The sequence below is a fragment of the Hibiscus syriacus genome, unplaced genomic scaffold (assembly GCF_006381635.1).
Source record: "Hibiscus syriacus cultivar Baekdansim isolate YM2019G1 unplaced genomic scaffold, ASM638163v2 tig00110105_pilon, whole genome shotgun sequence".
Classification (NCBI taxonomy): domain Eukaryota; kingdom Viridiplantae; phylum Streptophyta; class Magnoliopsida; order Malvales; family Malvaceae; genus Hibiscus; species Hibiscus syriacus.
Genome location: NW_024062591.1, coordinates 309,111 through 332,956, shown reverse-complemented (window position 1 = coordinate 332,956; position 23,846 = coordinate 309,111). Strand labels below are relative to the sequence as shown.

At 38.0% G+C, this 23,846-nt stretch overlaps 2 protein-coding genes and 5 pseudogenes across 2 annotated transcripts; 2 read left to right on the top strand and 5 right to left on the bottom strand.

Annotated features, from left to right (window-relative positions):
* Positions 1–386: 386 nt before the first annotated feature.
* LOC120214696 lies at positions 387–3,661 on the bottom strand. The gene is made up of 6 exons (XM_039212521.1): positions 3,146–3,661; positions 2,907–3,025; positions 2,121–2,825; positions 1,015–1,982; positions 738–886; positions 387–584 (listed from the first exon to the last, which is right to left on the bottom strand). The coding sequence occupies exons 1-6, from the start codon at positions 3,659–3,661 to the stop codon at positions 387–389; spliced, it is 2,655 nt and encodes an 884-aa protein (XP_039068452.1).
* Positions 3,662–4,262: 601 nt separating this feature from the next.
* LOC120214733 lies at positions 4,263–6,461 on the bottom strand (annotated as a pseudogene).
* Positions 6,462–7,526: 1,065 nt separating this feature from the next.
* Positions 7,527–10,508, bottom strand: LOC120214735 (annotated as a pseudogene).
* A 1,210-nt stretch (positions 10,509–11,718) lies between these two features.
* LOC120214726 lies at positions 11,719–16,205 on the top strand (annotated as a pseudogene).
* A 161-nt stretch (positions 16,206–16,366) lies between these two features.
* On the bottom strand, positions 16,367–17,514 carry LOC120214730 (pathogenesis-related thaumatin-like protein 3.5). The gene is made up of 3 exons (XM_039212560.1): positions 17,400–17,514; positions 16,639–17,305; positions 16,367–16,532 (listed from the first exon to the last, which is right to left on the bottom strand). Exons 1-3 carry the CDS (start codon positions 17,497–17,499, stop codon positions 16,394–16,396), a joined length of 906 nt encoding a protein of 301 aa, XP_039068491.1. The 5' UTR covers positions 17,500–17,514; the 3' UTR covers positions 16,367–16,393.
* Positions 17,515–18,054: 540 nt separating this feature from the next.
* LOC120214728 lies at positions 18,055–21,379 on the bottom strand (annotated as a pseudogene).
* A 558-nt stretch (positions 21,380–21,937) lies between these two features.
* On the top strand, positions 21,938–22,995 carry LOC120214731 (annotated as a pseudogene).
* The last annotated feature ends 851 nt before the right edge of the window (positions 22,996–23,846 follow it).

Genomic DNA, 23,846 nt, shown 5'->3' with positions numbered 1-23,846 from the left:
GGCATAAAATGAGCATATTTAGTGAATTTATCAACCACAACCAAAATGCAATTATATTTTGTTGAAGATGTCAAACCTTCAATGAAGTCCATTGTAATCACTTCCCAAGCATTGTTTGGGACTGCAATAGGCTGTAACAACCCTGGTTTAGAAATATGTTCTATTTTTGTCCTTTGACACACATCACACTGTTGTATATGCTCTTGAATTTGCATTTTCATCCTTGGCCAGAAAAAATAAGACTTAATTTTCTGATAAGTAGCTTGAATACCTGAGTGACATCCTTGTGGTGAATCATGCAAAGCCACAATTATATTCTACCTCAAATCCCCTTTTCTACCCACATAAATTCTAATTTTGAAATACAAGACTCATTTCAATAATTTTCAGTCCTGTAGGTCATCTGGCTTAATAACCAGAATAGGAATTTTTTCATGGGCTATAACATCATCTTCATAACTCTTTTCAATATCCTGTACCCAAGTAGGAGTTATAACAGTAACTCCCATTTGAACAAATTCACCAGAATCCAGTTGCTGTCTAGAGAGTGCATCTGCAGCTCTGTTAGACTTACCCTTCCTATACTGGATAATATAATCCAACCCCAATAACTTTGTAAGTCCCTTATGCTGGATAGTTGTAGTTAACTTCTGATCAAGTAAATGTTTTAAGGACTCATGGTCTATTTTAATGACAAAAGAACCACTCTCCAAATAATGCCTTCAATGAGAAACTGCCATCAAAATGGCCAAATACTCATTCTCATAAATTGAAAGATCTGCATGCTTAGGACCCAAAGCTTTACTCAAATAGGTTATAGGTCTCCCTGCTTGAGAAATAACAGCTCCAATCCCTTTAGAACTAGCATCAGTTTCCAAAAAAAAATCTGCTCAAAATTAGGCAAAGCCAAAACTGGAGCATTACACATAACTTCCTTTAGCTTTTCAAAAGTTGTTATGGCTTCTTCAGACCAACAAAACCCATCATTTTTCAACATATTAGTTAAGGGCTTACTCAGTTCCCCATATCCTCTTATGAATATCCTGTAGTATCCAGTTAATCCCAAAAATCCTCTTAAAGCTTTCAGATTCTTAGGCAAGGGCCACTGTTGCATGGCTTTAACTTTGTTAGGATCTGTTACCACCACATCAGCTGATATTAAGTGCCCTAGATACTCCACTTGCTGCTGCCCAAAGAAGCACTTACTCCTTTTAGCATATAATCTGTTTTTCAACAGAACCTCCAACACAGTTCTTAGGTGTTGTTTATGCTCTTCCAAGCTAGGACTGTAAATCAATATATCATAAAAAAATACAAGAACAAACTTCCTTAAATATTCTCCAAACAAATCATTCATCAAAGCTTGAAAAGTAGCTGGAGCATTAATAAGACCAAAAGACATTACTTTAAACTCGTAGTGTCCTTGATGAGTCCTAAAAGCAGTTTTAGGAATATCTTCCTCCTTGATTCTAATTTGCCAATATCCAGACCTCAAATCAATTTTTGAAAAGAAAACAGCCTCATTCAATTCATCTAACAAATCCTCCACTATAGGAATAAGAAACTTATTTTTAACTGTAGCAGAATTAAGTTTCCTATAATCTACACAAAATCTCAAAGTTTCATCTTTCTTTTTAATAAGTAAACATGGAGAAGCAAAAGGACTTTTACTAACCTGAATAATAGAAGAGGATAACATTTCAGTAATCTGTTTCTCAACTTCAGCCTTATGATGATGAACAAATCTATAAGGTCTAAGGTTTACTGGTTGTGTTCCCTGTTTAAGGACAATTGCATGATCATGTTTCCTACTAGGAGACATTCCCCTTGGTTCTTCAAAAACTTCTTTAAACTCTTCTAGGAGTTCTTGTAATGGTAAAGGAACTACACTGTCTTCTACTTCAGCACTTAGCAAATAAATCTCCCCACTTAATTCAGTGTCTTTTTCTGCTAACTTTTGTAATTTCTCACATGTGATGGATCTAATTAATGCAGCTTTTAAGACCCTTTTATAACTACAGTTTCTTCATCTTTCTCAAAACTGATGGTTTTAGTTTTAAAATCCATCATTATAGGGCTAAATTCTTCCATCCAATCTACCCCTAATACCATGTCACTACCTCCCAGAGATAACACTAAAATCATGCTGGAAATCATAACCATGCATCTTCCAACTCACTTTATTGCTCTTAGCCGTACTGAACAGCTTATCCCCATTAGCTACTGAAATAACTAATGGCTGGGTATGAACCAATTCAACCCCTTCCTTAGCCCATTGAGGAGTTATAAAACTATGGGTGATGCCACTATCAATTAGCACATTAATAGGTTTTCCCTTGATAAAACCTTGAATCCTCAAAGTAGTATGTCCCACATTCCTTGTAATAACATTGATAAAAATTTCCAAGGCTTCTTTAGCTTGATCTTCTACCTCTCTATTCTCACCTTCTGTTAAATCCTGTTCAGCAGAATCTGTAGGTTCGTCTTCCTCCATACAGTTCAGCTGTCTGACTTTGCACTGATGCCCTAGAACAAATTTTTCTCCACATTTAAAGCACAAATTGTTGGCTCTTCTATAATCCAACAAATTCTGTTTTGGATTGGAATTAGGAGGAACTGGCTTAGGTAATAAACTCCTATTACCACTGTTCTGTTGACTGTTTGAAAGAGTGTAAGAAAAAAATTTACTAGGAGATTTGTACTTCTTCCCTTCAATCTCATTAGCTAACTCATAGAGTTTAGCTTGCCTATAAGCTTCAGATAGATTCTTAGGCTCCAACACCTTCACCTTATGTTTTAATTCCTCCTTAAGACCACTAATGAAGCTGAAAACAAAATAATTCTCCCCTAAATGCATATGTTGTTATAGTAAATAGGGTCTTAACTCATCAAACTTTTCTTGATACTCTTCTACACTATCCTTCTGCATTAACTTATTAAATTCTTCAATGATATCTGAATAGTTTCTATCACAAAATCTATGACACAAATCAGCCTCAAACTCATGCCAAGTCACTCTATGCTTCTGCATAATATAGCCATCAAACTAAGTCTCAGCCTTTCTCATCAAATACATTGCAACCACATCCAGTTTCTGTTCCTCATGAACTCCCAAAAGATTAAAATATTTTTGGCATTTTCTAACCCATCCTCTGGGATTACTGCCATTAAACATATGTAATTCCAATTTAGGTCGAGGTAAAATAGGCCCATAACTCCTAAACAAACCCTTACTGTCTACTTTAATCTCACTAGAACTACCCATGATATTTTCTTCTTGCACTTTTGGATTAAAAGGTAGAGGACTAGTAAACTCCACAGGTTTAGCAGCTAATATCCCCGGTTCATTAGGTTTAAAAGTATACTTCTCATGCTCACTCGGAACCGTAACTAAACATGGTTGCTTACATTCACCTTTGTTTTGCTTTTCAGCTGCTGATGATTGACTCCTTTCTGACTGAGGTGAGTCTTTTTCCTCAGCTGCCTGGTTGACCAACTGTAGGATTCTCTGCAAATAGCCCCTGTTCTCAGTCATCCCATCCTCCAAGGTTTGTATCCTTCCCTCCAGCTCTGCTTTCTGCTCAACCCACCAAGATGGTAAGGTCTCCTCATTCACCTCTAATGCTTGTTCCAGTACCTCAATTATTCCCTTCTTTTGCATCTTTCTTGTCTTTCCCAACGTGAAAAATGGATTTTTGGATCATAAAACTTAGCTCTGATTACCAATTTATTATGATTTAGGATAAGAATGTAGAAGAATTTTAGGGATTTCATAATAGAAAAAGACTTAGATACAGAAAACTTGTATTCATTCATAAGATAACCCTTAAAGGATTGGTACAAATTATATATATACAGTACCAACTGTCATAACAACAAATCCAACAAAATAACCGTCCCAAGCTGACTCACCCTCCAAACTTCTCTCCTAAAATTATTATAACACTCAAGCCCAACATATAAGCCCACCTGTAACTTATATTGGTTTAAGTCTAAATAAGCCCACTGAACACTCCACCCGCCTACCTTTAACTCGTGTCTCTTACGCTTCATTATGTCTTCTCTTCAATTCCCCAAATCCTAAGATACAATTTCAATCCCTAACCTCCATGTCAATCCCTAAATTCATTCGATCCTCCCCCAATTTCGGCTGTTGCTTCCCAATTCTTCCCTTCGCCATTTCTCCCAAATCAACACGATCAAACCCTAACTTTCACGTCATCATAACACATAACTCTATAAAATATAAATGAATCATAATAATATAGAGAAAGAAAGTGAGGCCATTCGAATATTCTTATGAAATTTTACACTCAGAATGTGTTAGATCAGTTCTCGGGCCTGGCCTACCATCTTCCCCTTCTGACAGGATTTACATAAATGGCTAATGAGATTAGTTTTCTTCCTTTTCTTTATTCACAAATTACCTAACCTAAGCAAAATGCATCTTCTTCCACACCTCAAACTTTAGTTTCTGAAAAGATATTCCACATGGGTAAAATCTAGATCAAGCTTGAACTCGGTTTTTGCTTTCATTACTCGTAATACCCCACTTCAGTTTCAGCTTGGTTCTTGCAGTTATTTCCTATAGCTTCAATTATGGACACAGGATTAACAAGAAAAAAAAAGATAAGGAACTGCTGCCGAACATTTACCATTCCATGGAATGAACACGCCTGCACGACGTGGTCTTTGCTTCTCCATGACGGGGATGAGGTTCTTCATCAACTGCGTTAGAGTTAAACCACGAGGTGTCATCAACCTGGTAAGCAAAGAGGACAACGGTACAAGGTTTAACAGCCATAGCATATCTTAAATACGAATCATTGTTATCATGGGGAAAAAATCTGCAGCCATGGTGATGAGCTCTTAACTCGTTATGATGTATTATGTAAAAGAAAGCAATTCCAAAGTGAAAATGTATTCACTCAATGAGTCGATGTTTGCTGAAATGTTCATTTACTTGCAAATTAAAGACATCTCCGAACATAAATCACTAAACCAACGATGGGATTTTCAAGAATTGATGATTCATAAAATAAGCTGAAGAAATCTTGAGATATGTGAAGCACGTTATGTAATTGAATTGAAATCAGCCTGCAATGTATGTTGATAAATCAATTCAGAATCAAAATGTTCATGATCTAATGCCTAACGAATAACGATGATTCATACATTCATCATATATTCATCGAGATACTAATTGACTGAAATCCAGATTAAAGAGAAAAGGGTGCCAAAATCTCCGCAGTTTCAGTTCATGTTACGAATGAATATACTTGAAAGAAAACCTGGTAATGCATCATTTTGATTTATGTACATTGAATAGCTTTGGAATTATTTTGAAGCATATTTTAATTTTGATTAAACATTTAGAAATTAAGTAGTTCATTAAGCTTGGTAATGGGGAAACAATCGAAATTCTTGAATGCGATCTTAAATCATATAATATAGAAGCATATATATACCTCTTCTCTTAGCAACAGAGCGTTCTCTTCTTCCAAATGTGAAACCATAGATTCCAATTCAACAGTATATGCCTAAGTGTCAACAAGGATAGTAATACAATTAAAATCTCAATGAGATAAAGTGAAGTATAATTATTACTCTCCATTTTCTAGGCAACCAAACATAATTTAGAAATGAAAGCTTGACCTGTTTGCGTTCTCTAGACCGAGCAGCTGATTCCCTGTTCTTGATCATCCTCCTCTGTTTCTGCTGCGTCGCTTTATCCAAAGGAGGTTCCTCCACGGCGCGTCGTTCACCTCTCATCGCGCCTAAACCTGCTGGCACAACGACCAAGGTCTGATGATCAACGTTCCCGTTGTTTCCAAACGCCGGAAACTAACTTCCACCGCCGTTGATAACGAAGGGGTCCACATGATAAATGCCTGCGCCTACTCCCACCTGATTAACAACTCCCCCGACATCCTCTTCTCTAACCGCTCCAGCTTTCGTCAAAAAATCCTCCAAAGTCATCTCTTCCAACTGACCTTCCTGCTTCTGATCGCCTCCTCCGCCGGTGACGATCTCCTTCCAAACCTCGTCGACGGACTTGTTCGCCACATCCTTCGGGAGCGAGAAACTACCTTCGCGTGAGATGGAAGCGCCGAGGAACTGTGCGTTGGCGTCGGATGAAGTAGTCGGCTGCGGCGGCGTCGACGAGTATATGTTTTTCAAGAGATCGTTCATGGTCACGGAGCCAAGGCAGTTCTGAGATTGGTTTTGGTTGTTGTTTTGTTGGTTTTGGAGATCAGCGAGGAGAGTGGAGAGCGAAGAGCGTAGGGATGGCTGACGTGGCACGTCGGGATTCGTCTTTGACGTGGTCGTAATCACCTTGGAAGATGCCATGACATCCCGAATTTTGAGTTCTATTTTCTCCACATCGTTGCTCACTTGTCCTTTTCTTTCCGCTCATCGGATGAGAGGAAAATTCAAACTGGAAAACGCAAGGCAAAGCAATGAGAAGTGAGCAAATGAGAGAAACAGGGAAAATATAGAGACTTAGGATAAGGTAGTCGAGTAGTTTACCCAATGAATCATCTCTGTCTTATTTTAATGCATTTATAGTAATTTCTATGAATTTTTTTTTTTCTGTCATTAGAATTTATGAAGACTTAGAATTAGAGTAGCGGAATAATGTTATCTTAGTTTAGGTTTTAATCAATTTTGACTTTATTCTTTCTCGTTGCTTGTTATCGTCAACTTTTTGTGTATCCTTCTCGTCATATTTCCTCTTTTTAAATTTTATCGGGTCTTACGTTTCTGTCTATATGCAGAGATTTTTACGCAGGAATTCATTTACAGGAATTACTTCCTATTATAGATACGCATATGAAGACTGCATATGAAGACTATTTCACCTATGTATTTATATATACATACATTGTATTTTATCTTTATTTTTAATTTTCCGACTACCGGAGGTCTTCTACAAAAGCTACTCTCAACCTGACGTTGGGAGCAGCCTACTACCCTACCTCCCCTTACTCCATTGCATATGAAAATAGGATTTTGTTGTTATTGTTATAGTTTTGATTCGATATATAAAAGTAAAACAAACCATATCATTAAAATTGATGAAAATGTTGGCATTGGTCTTAAACCACATCATTCCGTCTCCCTGGAATTTAACCTTTGGAACTTCATTTATTGTGGTTGGTAATGAGCATCATCACACTGCACAGGCATTGGTTGAAGTTCTTTCAAGTATAACTATGGGTCAAAACCATCAAAGCATACAAAATTCTACCAATTCCTTCGTAACTTAGATGACACGATGTAGTAGTGGCAGAAACACCACAGCACGAAGAGACATATTTTGGCAGTTGGGTTAAGATTAGGAACTGCACATGCCAACTTTACAACCCCTTTTCCTTAAAACCCCAATACAAAAGTTGAGCAAAATCTTTGCTTTGGGAACTATTGGGGGGGGGGGGAGGGGGGCTCCAAAAATTCATCTTTCCCACTCTCGTCATCTTCTTTGACTATGCGTTACTTTTGCAATACTCCAACCATTCTGTGCCTCTTTCTTCCCCTGAATTCTGGCTTCCCCCTTCTTCCTTTTTCTTTTTTTATCAGATCCATCTTGGATAAGAGAATGGAGAACAATGAAAGAGAAATTAAATACCTTTCTCAGTCAATACGGATATAAACAAGCTTGGGTTTTAAACACCCAATCCATCAAATCCGCATTGCTTGAATGTAAGTGACTGCTTCCTCGGACTTATCACTATTGCACAATCCACAGATACCTGCCCATTCCATTACAAAAATAATTTAGCAAAATAAAAAAAATCAGTGTAATCATGGACGGAATCAGAATGAAACTTCGGGAGAGACCAACTCAAATGATAATAAAATGGGATCCTAAATATCAAGCCACCAATATAAAATTTTAAAATTAGAGAGTCGGAATCTATTTTGTCTAATTTTTGAAATTACCAAGAATGTTATGAGTAGCCCAAAAAATTAAGGGTCAAACTTAATTTTCCTAATTTCAAAATAAGGATCTGATAAGTAATTAAATTGAAAAAAAAACGTGGACTAAGATTTGATTTTTCTAGTTTCAAAACTGATAGGTACCTTACAAGTAACTAGACTAAAATATTTGGGGCAATACTTAATTTTCATAGTTTCAAAAGTATGAAGGACCCAAAAATTTGAGGGGGGGCACCCCCTCCCACTCATTAGATAGCTCCTACTTGAATGTAATAATGTGAAAAGATAAGATTGAATGTCAAAACGTGTCAAACATGATATGATGCTATGCTTCCCCATCAGTGAGCATGTGGAGAGATCACATGACAATTATGAAAGTGACGATTTAAGGTCAATGAACATGGGTCCCTATTTGATATATGAGCTAAAACACATTATATTTTATTGTTAAGGCTGCTTCATGGCTAAGCAATGATGTGTTAGGTTCCAATAAGCTCGATAATGTTTTCATATAACCCCATTTTGTTAAGCAAATATCTAAAGCATTAGTAATGGACAATGCAAACCTATGTTCGAGCACGTATTCATACATGAATGTAATGGTATAATTCTCTCGTATATGAAACCAATTTAGACAACAACAAAAAACCATATCAAATATGCAACTTGATTTCTATTTTTCTCTAGACCCCGATGTAAGGTAGCCAGAAGGGTCTTGATTATGCCCGAATCGATTCGAGTCGGATCAAACTCCATTTCAGAACAAATTCACTCAATAATGTTTTCCCATCCACAAGGTTTAATTTCAGGTACCATAGATATAAGGCAAGAAATTTCCAAGTACTATAGTGAATTTTGAAGGAGGATTGAGGTTAAAAGTTAAAATCTTGTGGATCACACTGTAAAGGAAATTCATGGGCGGTGGATCCCACTGCTGCAGATAAGAGAGTAAAGTGGGTCCAAGTTATAGCCCACCATTTACCCAAAATCACATGGCTAGAAACCAGCAACTTAACAAAATATATTTTTTCATTTCTGCTCCATAAATGCGCATTGGAGGGTACTAGACTCTTCTCAAATGATCATTTTGGTCATTGAATTTTAAAAATTATAAAACAGTGGTTATAACAGTTGGATAAATTAAATGACCATTTATAACTTTTTGAAAGTTCAAAGATCAAATAGATCATTTGAGCATAGTTCATCATGACATTCGGTAAACTTTACCCTATATGTTATTCAGTTTTATTTCACTACTACAGCAGCAACATCATGCTCCTACAATTACCCAAAAAATTGTCCAAAAAGAATAATCCTAAATCCAAATTGATAAATAAATCCCAGAAATCAATGGATTGGTTTGTTTAATTGTAAGAAATATATCGAATAATTCAATATCATATATACATTCATAGATTCATGGTCAAGTATTTGCATGAAAAAAAAGCTTGCCGCACGATAGCTAAATGCCATTGGTGCGTGTAGTTAAATCGCGTGAGAAGCAAGCAAAATTCTTACCGTTATTAAAAAATTAAAACATAGCTTTAATCGCCTTTTACTACATGTCCTAAGGCAACAATTAGTCAAATAATACTGCAACAATGCATCAAAAACTAAGTACATTCCTCTAAAACAATGAACATCAAAAGTTGAATACGACAGCTAGTGGGTGGTGGGGATGGCGGTGGCTAAAAAGCAGCCACCTCTTACGGGGCCTTGCAATGTGTAAAACAGTGTTTAAAATCACTAATAGCTTAATCCTATAATTAGAAATTTAATGGAGGCTGCAAATGGGTTTAAATTGTTTCTAAGAGAGGAAGTTAAATACGTGACCTGAACGCCGGGAGAATCGAAGTCCATTACCCGGATCTTGGCGCCAACATCACCCAAAACTCGAAGCTGGACACGGTCGTTAAGCGAGGCGTCTCTGATTAAATCAGCTGCGTTAGCTTGCATTAAGTTTGCTCGATCCACTGCGATGGTTGCCTCCACGTTTCTGGTGCTGTGAGCTTCTTGGTAAAATCCGGGGACCGAAGCTTTCCCCAAAGGAATCCCGCGGTACATAACGGTGAACCTCGACTCGCCGTATTTGATCCCAACTTTATTGGGATTCACCGCCGTGAAAAGCATGCGGATGGTCAGAGACAAAGAGGCGGTCGTCGGGGTGGTCGCGACGGCTGCGGCGGTGCCGTCGAAAGAGGAAGGATTGGATGTGGAAATGCCCATATATTGGACCCCTACTTGTTGGAGATCGAACTGTGGCTTCTTGGGTTTAACGGCGAGGACGATGATGAGAACGACGGCTAGTATTAGAAGGGCTAAGAAGGAAAAAGAAGGAAGAGGCAGCAACAACATCCTTTGAAAGAGGCGGAGGAAGAGGAAGAGCGAGGGTAGTAAGTGTGATAGCGTTGGATAGGTGGGGCGCTATGGGAATGGCCGCCGCCTTGGTGGTCGCCGTTGGCGGTGGCTGAACGCGTCTCTGGGCCATGGTTTAGATGGTTTGTAGGTGGCATTTTTTGCTGCTTTACAAAGGAAAAAGCCTCGCTCACTGACTCAGTATGTCTCCCAATATCTCTATTTATTTAGTTATTTTGAGCTACAGTGGTTTTTGCTTTTGAAGGAGAAATGGGGGAGAGGGTTGTCTAAGAAAAGGTAGATTAATATAGGGCTAATATACAGTGTTACTAGAAATATAATAAAATATTTAATAAGTCGGTTTAGCGTTATTAAAAATGTTAAGAAATAATAATATTGTATGTAGAAATCATGAAGAAATATTAAAAAATTTGATAATCGGTAAACTTAGCTTGTCGGTACGCATCGATACTATTAAAATATGTATCGATACATAATATATATCAGGTAAAATATGAGAAAATCAGGTTCAATATGATAAAACTAGATGAACCTAGGAAGTATCGATACTTATAAAACATGTATCTATACAAGACAATATAACTGATTAAAATTGATAAGATTGGTTTCAATATGACAAATCCAATAATTAACCTATTTTGTTATCGTCGAATTTTTAAAGCCCATCAGTTTAAAAAAGTGCTACCTATTACGTTATATAAGCGCTACCTAATATGTTATTATGCTTGATAATATTTCTAGTAATTAACTGATTATGTTATCGTCGGATTTCTAAAGCTCCATCAGTTTTAACAAGGCGCTACCTATTACGTTATATAAACGCTACATAATATATTATTGTAATTAATAATATTTTTAATAATTAACCGACTATGTTATCGTCTATATATTTTTGATGCATTCTACATTGGACGATAACATAATAAGTTATTACCGTTTTTATTACTAACTAAAATAATATTTTCAGTTAAATTATATAACATTTACGGTATAATTTTTAACCGATTACTTATTTAACCAATCACACCGTTTTTTAACGGTTTTAATCCCCTCATATCAGAACTTCCCCATTTAGGGTACTTCAGGGAAAATGACAAATGTTTTGAGGATAAATATTAAACATAAGAACACACAGGTGTTTAAAGCCAACATAAGTGGTTAGTTCTAACTTCAAACACAAAATTTTGGGTGTTGGGTTTGTGTTGAAGCGAATTTCTGGTCAGAAAGAATGATTATAACTGGTAAGTTAGAGCCAATAGTAAAAAAATATCAAGGAAATAGGGATTTAAGACAAGTTGATCGGTGAACCAGAATAAAAGTGTATTGAGTTTGGATAACGTCTATCGCAGTTAGGCTATATGAGGGTAAATGGCAAATTTTTTGAGGAATCAACATTAAACACACAGAGACGCAGGTGCTTAAAGCTAATATAAGTGGTGGTAGTGGTTCTAACTTCAAAGACAAAATTTTGGGTCTTGTGTTGGGTTCGGTCTGGTTTCGTGTCAGCTAGCAACTGTTGAAGCAATCATCCAAGTTTGAAGTTTCTAGCTCCAAAGAGAAAGCCATCCCCTCACGCCTCTCATCTTTTCTTCTTCTTTGATTTCCAACATCTTTTGATAGAAATCTGTCTCGAAGCTTGAATCTTTGAACACTGGCTAAAACAAAAGCTTGAACCTTTGAAAACCAGTAGTAGCCCAGGAAACTTGTGTTTTCAACTCAATAATGGATTCAGTTCTTCAATCTTGAAATCCCACCAAAAAGAAGAAAAAGGTAGTAGAAAATAAGATGGTTTTAAGGTTGCCGGTTACTCAGTTAAAAGCATCGGATTTTGGGTTGAATTATCTGATAAACGGCAATGAAAACTTTTCCAAGTTTGGGTATTTCTCAAGAAACTCTGCTTCAAAGCACAAGTTAAGGTTCAAGCTTGTGGGAGCTCAGAGGGATAGATGGAAGCTCAATGACATTGAACCCAGTATGTTATTATTCACCTTTAAACTATTTATCAATACATTTCTCAAGATAATCTCTTTATGATTCATAAAAGTGTAAATTTTGTTGGTTTTTTGTGACTTAATTCTTAGTTCAATGTTTGCACTTACGTTTTTGGTCTTTTGACAGAGATTTTGCAAGAAAGAATGAATTCATGGCTGTCAAAGACCCAACATTTTTTTAGTGAGGTAACTTTGCCACTTGTAAAAACTGCTCAAAGTGGAACTGGAAAGCCTGATACTGGAAATGAAGCTGACACCCAAGACATTGAAGACATTTTCATGGCACAAGGGATCATTCCTAGTAGTATGGCTAATGGAAATCTTTCATTAGCTGCTATTGTTTCTATTGAGCAGTTTAGCAGGTGACTTATCATGAATTATGCGAATTGTGTGTTTTTTTGCCCAAGTATACATGTTCCAAGAATGTTTTCTTTGATTAACTTTGGACAATGTTTAGTTTGGATTGTGATAATGACCATTGGAAGTTGAGTTTACAGGATGAATGGATTGAGTGGCAAAAGAATGCAGAAAATATTCAAAGCTATCATTCCGAAACCCGAGTATGATGATGCTCGTAATATGGTGGAGTATTGCTGCTTTAGGTTCTTGTCAAGGGATGCCTCTGATTTGCATCCCTGCCTCAAGGTCTGTAGAACTATTATCATACGAATGCTTTATGTCCATTTTTATTATTTCTGACTCGTTTTCTGTGTCCCTTACCGTTTTCATGCATGTTACCGATATTTTTACAGGAACATGCATTCCAGAGATTAATGTTCATCACAATGCTTGCTTGGGAGAATCCTTACAGCAATAAAAACGATTCGCATGCACATGCACTCACAAAATCTTCTCTTAAGGTCCTTTTCTTTTATTAACATTTAAAGCATTCTGGAATTATACCATTTAAGAGTGGGAGCTTTAAAATCGATATTTTTCTTGGTCTTATCAAAGGGAAAGCTAGTGGGAGAAGAGGCTTTTACTCGAATCGCACCTGCAATTTCTGGTGTGGCTGATCACCCTACGGTACATAATCTTTTCAAAGCTCTTGCCTGTGATGAACCTGGCATCTCATTAAGATCGTGGTTAACTTATATCAATTAACTTCTCAAGTAAGCTTCTGATTTCATACACTACTGCTAGTTTAATTAAACGTTAACGTCGGTGAATTGACAGTAAAATAAGCAATCACTAATTGCTCAACCTCACCATGCTATTCTAAGTTTTGTTCTCTTTCGTATTTCCTTTCCGTGTATTGTTATCTGAACCTTGAAAATAGAAGTAAGATGCTATTGAACACTGGACTTGTATCCTTTTTAACGTGTGTTACTTACATTAGTTATTGCCGTAGTGCTAAGTTTGATTCCTGCTAGTTCTAGTGTAGAGTACATGAAGGAAGGAGATCGTATCAAATCCATGAATATCCTCAGCTTTCAGAAGAATGAATCTTGTGCGTTGGTTCTAGCTGGAAACGACCTGTTCTAAAATGGGAGAATAACATGGCATGGCCTGGGAAACTTACTCTAACGGATAAGGCTCTATACTTTGAGGTACATATTGTTGATAACAACTTGTCTATTGCACCTTTATGCTGTAGCCCATGATACCTTTTTTCATTAGTTCATGAGTTGACTGATGGCACTAACTGATTCCGTTTCTAGCATACTAAGCAAATGAGTTGAAAAGTTGGAAAATTTTTAACAAGTTTGCAAGGAAACTTAGAACGATCCTACTGTTCCAGTTCTTGGGCATATAATTGCATGGGAGATTGATGACTTTCATGTTGTTGCAGGATGTTAAATTTAAAGGTCAAAACGATGCAATAACTTGATCTTACAAGTCCGGGATTGGAAGTTGAGAAAGTAAAAGTCGGGCCTTTCAATTGGGGCCTTTTTGACTCTGGAGTAGCTGTTTCAAATGGTCCGGGGTGAGCTTCTCCAGTCTTTTGTTGCCAACTTAGTCTTGGAGATCCATTTTTTCTCCATCGGAATTCCTCTTAAACAAATAATTAATATTTTTGAACTTGTATTCAGAACCCAAACATGGGTGTTGGAGTTTGTCGACTTGGGAGGTGAATTGAGGCGAGATGTTTGGCACGCATCTATCAGTGAAATTATAACTCTACACAAGTTTCTTATTGAGTATGGACCGGATGATAGTGACCGATCGCTGTCTCAAGTATTTGGTTCTCAAAAAGGGAAGCAAAAGGCTACGACAGGTACCGTTAATGGCATTGCTAGACTTCAAGCACTCCTGTTCATGCGAAAGTTGTTGGATGATCCAATCAAACTTGTTCAGTTCTCGTTTTTGCAAAATGCACCCCATGGTGATCTCGTCTTCCAAACTCTAGCCTTAAACTATTGGGGTGGACCATTAGTTGTAAAAGCTACGGATACGGGAGCTGAAGGAACAAGCCGTTCTGAATCGGGATTAGAAATCAGCGATCATGTATTTGACATTGACGGAAGTGTTTACTTGTGGAAGTGGATGAGATCTCCGTCTTGGGTTTCTAGTGCTTCCATTAGTTTTTGGAAGCATTCTTCAAATAGACCCGCAGTAGTGCTAAATAAAAAATCTTGTTGTGGCTGATAAGTCTCTCATTGAAAGGGCAGCAGGGACCTGCAAACAAAAATACCAGGCAGTGGAAAAAACTCAAGCCACCATCGATGCAGCGAAACCTGAAGGGATACCCAGTAATATCGACCTTTTCAAGGTCCGGCATCTATTTTACTATGTTTTTTTTTCTTACTTATCATACGTTTGTTCTTGTTTCAGCATGTACTGTTTATTTTATACATATAACCTTACATGTCAATCGATTATACTGATGCGTTCTCTTTATGCAGGAACTTATTCTTCCTTTTACAATCACTGCTCGGAATTTTGACAAGCTTAGACGCTGGGAGGAGCCACACTTGACTCTCTCTTTCCTTGCATTTGTTTATACAATTATTTTCAGGTTCGTGGTCTATATTTTGGTCTCTAAGGTTAGAAATTTGTACTTCGCTTTCAAGCTTTAGCTCTTGGTTAAAGGGTGAGCTTTCAAGCTTTTTCTTGCGATAGAAGGCGATGGCCTTATTTGTTAGCTACTTTCTGTTATTATTTTCCCTCTTATCACTCCATTTGAGCACTGGTATGCTGATGCGTTGAGCATTTACTCCCTAGAAACCTGCTGCCATATGTTTTTCCGATGGCTTTGATTGTCTTAGCTGCCTGCATGCTAACGCTTAAAGGCCTCAAGGAGCAAGGTCGTCTCGGAAGATCTTTCGGGAAAGTCACTATACGTGATCAGCCACCTTCAAATACTATTCAAAGATCATAGCAGTAAAGGATGGCATCCGCGATGTCGAGTATTTTCTCCAGAATCTGAACGTTACTCTCCTGAAATTACGCACGATCCTCCTTGCTGGTCAGCCTCAGGTACGATGCCATGATTCAAGAATGAGAACATAATAAGACCATCGTGATTTTATACTGACTGCTTAGGCAAATTTGGAATCAATTATATTCATTTAAACGATTTTTTGCAGATAACAACTGAGGTTGCACTAGTGTTTTTAACATCCGCAACCATTCTTCTCATTATACCTTTCAAGTACGTACTTGCTTTTGTTCTATGCGATCTCTTCACTCGAGAGCTCAAATTCAGGAGGGAAATGGTCAAGAGATTCCTAAGCTTCTTGAAAGAGCGTTGGCTTACGGTGCCGGCAGCCCCCGTAATTGTATTACCGTTTGAAGACGAGGAGTCCAAATCAGTGAATCAAAAAAGCCAGACTGGTAAAAAGGCAATCGGAAACAATGCAGAGGAATTGGAGACATAATTTTTTGACATCCGTAAACACTTTTGAGTTTTATAGTGAAAGAATCACTTCTTTTATGCTCCTAACATGAGCATAAACATAGAAAAGAGTTGCAGATATTGAAATTTGAACATAGAAAAGAGTTACAGATATTGAAAGTCAAACATAGGGATACACTGTTTTTATCATCTGCAACGATTCTTACACACACAAAAAAAGGAAAGCCTAACATGAATTTAGTTTTCAAAATCATATAAATCAAAACAGCATTCTGCTTAGAGTTTGCTAAAAGAAATTTTGTAAAATGGAAGCCAACGGTAATGCCAGCATCACAATCCTCCATATTTGAGAGAATGCTTTGAAGCCCTCTGATGTAACACTGCAAACAAGCTTCTCATCCTGAAAGCTGCAGATTGTATTGTTCCTGAATCCAGCAACAACCCCATCAGTGAGCTTAACAAACCATAGCACATACCCTTTTCTCGATACTATATATTATGTGCAGTTGCGAAACTATGATATTGCTTTACCTTGTTGCACAAAATGCCACCATGTAATCTGATGCAGAGCAAGTTATGATACTAACACGATCATCATAAGCATAGCTAGATGCTGCAGGGCAAACTTGTTTGAAACTCTTGGAATAATTCGTTGGCAAACAAGCAACCGGATCTTCATACGCCCCACGGCAACAATATTCATCGGTATTGAACGCATCGCAGGCACTTCTGCAACCAGCAACCTTCCCGTCTTTCTTAAAAACGAGATCTGATGAACAATTTTGCTTCAAGTCTCCATCACAACCAGCCGTGCTGCAGTTTCCTTTACCACCACCAGGCTTAATCACGATAGGCAAATTAAAGCCATCCATGAGGCTAACATCGTAGTAATCGATATCGCCGAGGGTGAATTCAGCAATGGTAACAGGGAGACTACCGGAGCTTGTACAATTAACGGAAGTGCCACAGTTACCTGTCTGGCATGTTCCATTGCCGTTTTTATCAAAACTGCAACCTGTTCGACCCCATATGCGACCACTCCAACCGTTTGGGGCATTGTAGAAAGCAGTTTCTCCCGGTTTCAATGTAAACCCTTCGCCATGGAAGTTGCTTCCGTCTGTGATTATCGCCGGCCATATCATGTCTTTGCACTGATTCACCAGGGTAAAATTTTTGGCATTTGCAGGCTTTGTTGCACCTTATAATCATACATAAATGCAAACCGATTACATTTACAATTCACCACTAAAACTTACTAAAGAAAACAGATGCAACAAAAATGGTGAAGTTACCTGATGCAAAGATGATGAAAATGCATAAAAATAAAATGGGATTATGAGGCAATGCCATAGTAGAGTAAACCTGCAAGCAAGAGGCACTTGAGACAGCCATGTAAGACTAATGTCGGTTGGTTTTAAATGAGCATAACTTGCTCAAAAGGGGGGAGAATACGTGAGTGAGTTGGTAGAATCTAACGAGCAGTTGCTGGCAGAATCCCAAAAGACCGACTTTGCTTACTTCCTTAACCAATCGATACCTTGCCTCTACCATATACTACATTATGCTCAACATATAATATAGTTTTTACAACTTTCTTGTCTTACAATCTTCCATATTTCTTTTCCTTTTCCTTTTCTGACTTTCTAAGAGCCTGGATAATTTCTGTGATAAGAGCTAATTAAGTTGGTTGCGTTTTGTATTCGAATCCCAAGGTTGTCAATTTTCTATTCGATTGATTTGATTGGTTCATCCATAATATTTGGACATTAGATTGTTAATATTGAAAATTTTAAGCATTTTTAATATTTTTGAAAAAAAAAACAGTAATTATTATCCGACTTGACTCATATTAATATTCAATGTAAAAATCAGAATCTATTTCCGAAGAAAGCCTCAGCTTTAAGGAAGAAAAACTTCATACAAGCTCTTGTCGAGTAAACAAGGATCTTACCCAAAAAACAATCCCTTGCAATTTATTAAGGGCTCTCAACTTGGAGTGTAGCACTTCATTGAATATGAAAAAAAATTTAACATTCAATCAAAAACGAATACAAAGAGTCAACAACTCTTCCCCCCACAAAATCATCTACAAGCTACTCTTTATGTGATTCATCAAGTAGCAAAATTGGACAGCCATGCTAATTATGTCAACCAACTATGTAGAGCCTGCAGTTACCTTCTTCCGGACAATCCTCTTTCTCCGGGCCTTTGGAGCTCCAGGTTCCCCATTGCCAACAGATTCAGCATTTCCTTGTCTGATGCCAAGAAGTCCAAGGCCGGAAACAATGGCGTTCTTGGATATAAACCACTTAGAAGATGACCCGGCACCATCCTCAGAAGGCCTGTTGTAAGCTTTCAAGAGGTCATCCGACTGAACGAGCGGATCCACCTCAACACCTAGCCAAGCCAGCCTTGATCTTTCGCCTAATTGAACATTCAAAACCCTGCGCACGACCGATTAGGTGAGGCAAAAATACCACAAATTCCATTTAAGTCATCAACAAAAAGAAGAAAGGAATCACATAGCAAAATTGTCAGAAGTACTTGCCAGGCGGAGATGACCCAGAGAGAGAGAGAGAGAAAAAGAGAGAGATAGACCTTAAAGCTGTGCTGAAGAACAATGCTACACCAATGACATCAAAATGGTTGGCCATTGCTTGATCAAATCCACATAAAAGCTGATATCTAAGGTTTGCATAGAGTCCAAGGAAAGCACCATATCCAAGTGCATTGGTACTCACAGATGGAATTGTCACAGATAACCTGCCAACAGTTAAAAGAAGCCTACTAACTAGAAGAAAAGATTCTCCTTTCCAAATAGATGGAACAAAAGGATAACTGAAGATCAGTGAAATCTACTTACTTTTCCTTCTTTTTACTGGCTAGAAAATTTGACAAACAGCCTTGCACTGTTGCAGCAGCTAATCCAACAAAACTCAACTCTGCAGCCTTGTAGAAAAGAGAATGGATTCTCTTTTGCAAGTCAAATTCTCTAAGTGGGTAACTCCGTTCAAAATATTGTTTGGAAGCTTCTGCAATGTGTTTTGCAAGTCAACCGGAAGGTGTTTCCATAAGAACGACATGGAGCAAGAGACCAAACTACAGAGCATTGCAAGCAGCCACTGTGAGAACATTCATTAGAGCCAGATCCCATTCTTGCTTAATCCTGTAGACAAAGTAAAGCAATTCTATTAGTTTGATTTACCAAAATGGATAAACAAGGCAGACATATATCTCATCGTGCTATTTAAAATCACCTATCCTTTCGATTCTTCACCTCCCACCAAACAGAAGAACCAACTGTAGCAACCTCCTCTAAAAGAAGCCTGTATAAAAAGGCAGGATCTGCAAGCATCCTAAAAACAGAAAAAGATAATATGTAAGTATCAATGATAGATTCAACGATATGCTGTGATCAAATATTCATTTTATCCGGATTGCTGGAGACATCCTCAAGAGGTAAACATGAGCATATCAAGGATTACCTGCCAATAAATGCCCGAGACATTCCTTGAGGGAGTGTTCGAGAAATAAATCTACTGGTGGTTGGTCTGGCATTTATTGCTAAGAATTTTACCATTTGTGCCGAACTGACCAATCCCTGAAGGGAAAAAGCTCTAGTCAGCAACTGAACAAGAACAGACAGTCCTTGACCATGAGATATACCAATAAGAAAAGTCACTAAACCATTTCATAAGCTTGTCGGAGGCCAGCAGGCAAGTCCATCATTGTCTTCTGCCACTCGTTCAATACAGCATCTACAAATTTTCGATCAAAAAGCTGGGAAGAAAATGAAGGAAAATCCAAAAATTCAAGTGACTATTTATTCCTTAAGCATTTAGCCAAATAAGTTGTCAAATATGCATAATGAATCTACTAGACTTTGATCTCTTACCTCTTCCAGAAACATCCGCCTTCTAAAGAGTCCACCCTCGTCTCCCTCCCCATCATCATCAAAGTCATCGAAATAATCATCATCATCGCCATCATCATCACCTCCATCCCCACCTCCATGATTAATTTTCTTACCAATATCTCCACCACCTCCCCCAGTCGCAAGCTGTAATTTCGAATGTATTAGCTGATCGTTCCAAAATTTTGGACAATGTTCCCAAGGAAACAAATAATAAACGACACCAAGAATTAAACATCTGGTTTACAATAAAAAAATGAACCTGACACTCAAAACAATAAAAGCTAATTATCGAGGTTAATAGGTTGAGCATCCAAACCCAAATCCTCATACAAAATCGACTCAAAGTAGCATAAATATAAAGATGTCTAAACAATACATCAGGCACAAACCTGACGTAAGTCCATAGCTTGCTATGTAACTGATATTTTAACAAACCAACAACTGTAGTTAAATTCATATGTAAATCATGCAAACTAGATCACATGTGGGTAGGATACCTTAAGATTCAAACGAAAATAACTGTGTTCCTAATTTAGCACTGCAAATGTTTTAAGAGTTTTACAAACATAACACCAAAAGGTCCGAAGCATATTCCATTTTCACCATTGTGTGTTGCAGGGTTTTGTTTCTAAACTAATATTTAAAACCCTAGTTCGAAAATACATGTTATGAAAGGTAAACAGTTCAAATTTCATTAATTTAACAAGAAGATAAAGACTTTCTAGAAGGAAGTTTCTCTGTTAGATTCCTTCAGCTTAAATGACATAAATAAGCTAAATTTTCAATTTGAATTCATTCTACATATTAAAAATCTTTTTACCAAAGTATATAAAATCGTTAATTAAATTCAAGACAACTCTTTTCTCCACATATTTTATAAAAACTAGCCTTTAAATATTTGCAAAGTTTTGATATCAAAATACTAAGCAAGTGCTTGCTCTAATTAAGCTTAATTAACTCATAAGGCAAAAGCTAAAACACTGAAAACGAACCTCGGGGGTAGACGTGGTCTGTTTCTGAGTCAAATCAAGCTTCCCTTTCTCCAAAGTAACCGCACCAAACGCACCGTATTTTCCGCCTTTCATAACCGGTCCCACCTCACTCGAACCCGAAGAACCGAGCTCCACTGGAGCCGGAGGTGCCGAGAAACAACGCTCGAGAGCAGCGACGGAGGAATCCACATCGTCGATTAAAGAATATGACGAACATCTCACAGTTAGATTGTTCTTGAGCCTACAAACTGAAGGACGAGCAGAGGGCTGCAGTCTGGGTTTTAATAACAACGTTTTGGGAAGTGGAGATGCTTGGAACACTAAATGAGACATTTTCGCGTGTTTGGATTGCTCTCACGAAGTGAGAGCGAAACAAAAAGAGAAAGATGCAGAAGGGATTTGGGGTGGTTTTTGATGGATGGTTAGGCTGACCCAACCCAACCCAATCCAATCCGATTGGCGAGAAAAAATAAGTGAGTTGACTCGGAGCGAGGGGAATCAACAGGCTCTTTGAGTTTGGGCTCATGGGCCATACCAACAGAGAGTGAGAGTACTTTTCGGCCACCAATTTGTTTTAAGAACGAATTGACACCCTTTTCTTTATGTTAACTTATATAATAAATATATTTTCCAATTCATTACAACTCGGAGCATACTTCAAACAGAAGATAATCTTTTAAAAAAAGGAAAATTAAAAACCATTAATTCCTCTCGATAAACAAAACCTATACAACGAGTTAACAATCGTCAATTCATCCTTTGCTTTTACTGCAATCAAGAAGTGGGGAAAATGTCCAGGAAAACACACAACATGCTAAAAGAGAGAAAGGAATCCCTTGCTGCATGTCTACAAGATATTCTCTCTCCTCTATTTCTCACGTATATAATGAGCTGTGAATTCTTCTTCCATAATCTGAACACAATTAATCCCCATTTTCATACCCAGCAGAACCATGTCTCTAAGCACCCATCGTCGTCCTGGTGTTATAGTTAATGGAGTCCGTAGGATGAGAACGTACCATTATTTCTGGTGTCTCCATTGCCAACGGACCATAAGGTTCACCAATTCAAACCTTTTCCAAACTTATTGTCCATATTGTTTTCATCAACTGAGTCACGAGCTGGATGTCTCAAGGCCTAGGCTTCGACCTGATCATGGCCTCCAATCATATGAGACGACTACCAGGTTATTCGATACGCTGGCCGCGGCTCTCGACCCTTCCACCAGGCGTCAAAGCACTAATAGAAGAACTCGTGGGGATCAATCAGGGCCCGAGATTAGACGACCTCGCCAGCAGCCGAGTCCTATCGTTGCACCCCAGGTTACAGGCAACGACATAGATGGTTTCATCGAAGGCTTAACTGAGAACGACAGGCCAGGGCCGCCACCTGCGGCTGCTTCGGCCATCGAAGCGTTGCCGGTGGTGAAAATCACAGAAAACCATCTGATCAATGTCACTCATTGCCCCGTTTGCAAGGATGAGTTCGAGGTCGACGGCGAAGCAAAAGAGTTACCGTGCAAGCATTTGTATCACTCTAATTGTATCGTACCTTGGTTGACCATTCACAACACCTGTCCCGTTTGTCGCTACGAGATTAGTGATGATAACGACACTGCCACCGCCAACGATGATCAAACCGGTGAAATGTTTTTCGGGACATCGGTTTCGTTGTGGACGATCTTGCGAATGGGCTTACCCGGTTGCGAACTCGGTTCCTTTCTTCGGGGCCTCTTCGTACATTCTCTCACTGGACGCACCGATATCTATATTTTCTCGGTAGCACAACCAATGCAAGCGATCTCTCTCGAGAGGGTAGGATCTATTGTCAGACCTTAATCTTCTCCCTGCTTGTGGTTTACATCTATATATGTATGTATATATGTATATTTCTAGCATATATATCTAGCAATTCTGTAACCCGGCTGCTATGATTTCCCCCACAGCTAGCTCCTGGTGGCCATCTTGGCTCATTCTATAGCTTCTGTCAACTCTAAAATCACCAGCCTGTTAACAATGGTAAATGGTAATATTTGCAACACTTTCGAAGGCGGGTGTATATATGTGTATATATATGTTTGACTCTATATTTTACTAACTTTCAAGACAAAAAATATATGGGAAAATTAATGACAAGTTATTGGAGCTTTACCAGGTATGTTACTGCTCTTTTTCTTTTACATTTTTGTTCCGCAAGATGTCCCAATTCATCTCAGCAAGGAAGAACATAAGTTTTCTTGGAAATTAAGTTGTTTCAAGATTTTGTTGCTGCTGCTAGCAATTTTTCTCACAAGTTACATGGTTTCTTATGTATCTGCAGTTACTTAACACACGAAGACAATATTACTACATGCTTTGAGCTTAGTGTTCAGCCCTAGGATTCAGTGTCTAGTCAAGTAGTCATAGTTTCGATATAGAAATGGGTGTTTTAATATATGTATACTTGTTATATTCATGTAAATATTCATAAAGTCTCCAATCTTACATTCCTGGTTAAATTTAAAAAAAAGAAACAAAAATCAATGAAAACAAAACACTGGTTAAAAAAAAAAGAAGAGGTTATGGCCACACTTCCGGTAGAACTTGACCCGGTAGGTCATCGCCATTGTCCAACTCAGATACCCATGTTATCACCGCAGCAGCTTGTGTCTGCCACCAGCTCCACCATAGGGTTCCTCCTCCGGTCCTCCCACAATGTATCCTCAGTTACTCCCACGTTAATGCCTAGAAAGTTTTCCCATGCACAAGTCTATTAAAAATCAGAAGTTAACATATGGTGGTCTGCAGAATTTTTTGATGCACACAACTGATAACGCTAGGGAAGCTGTTGCT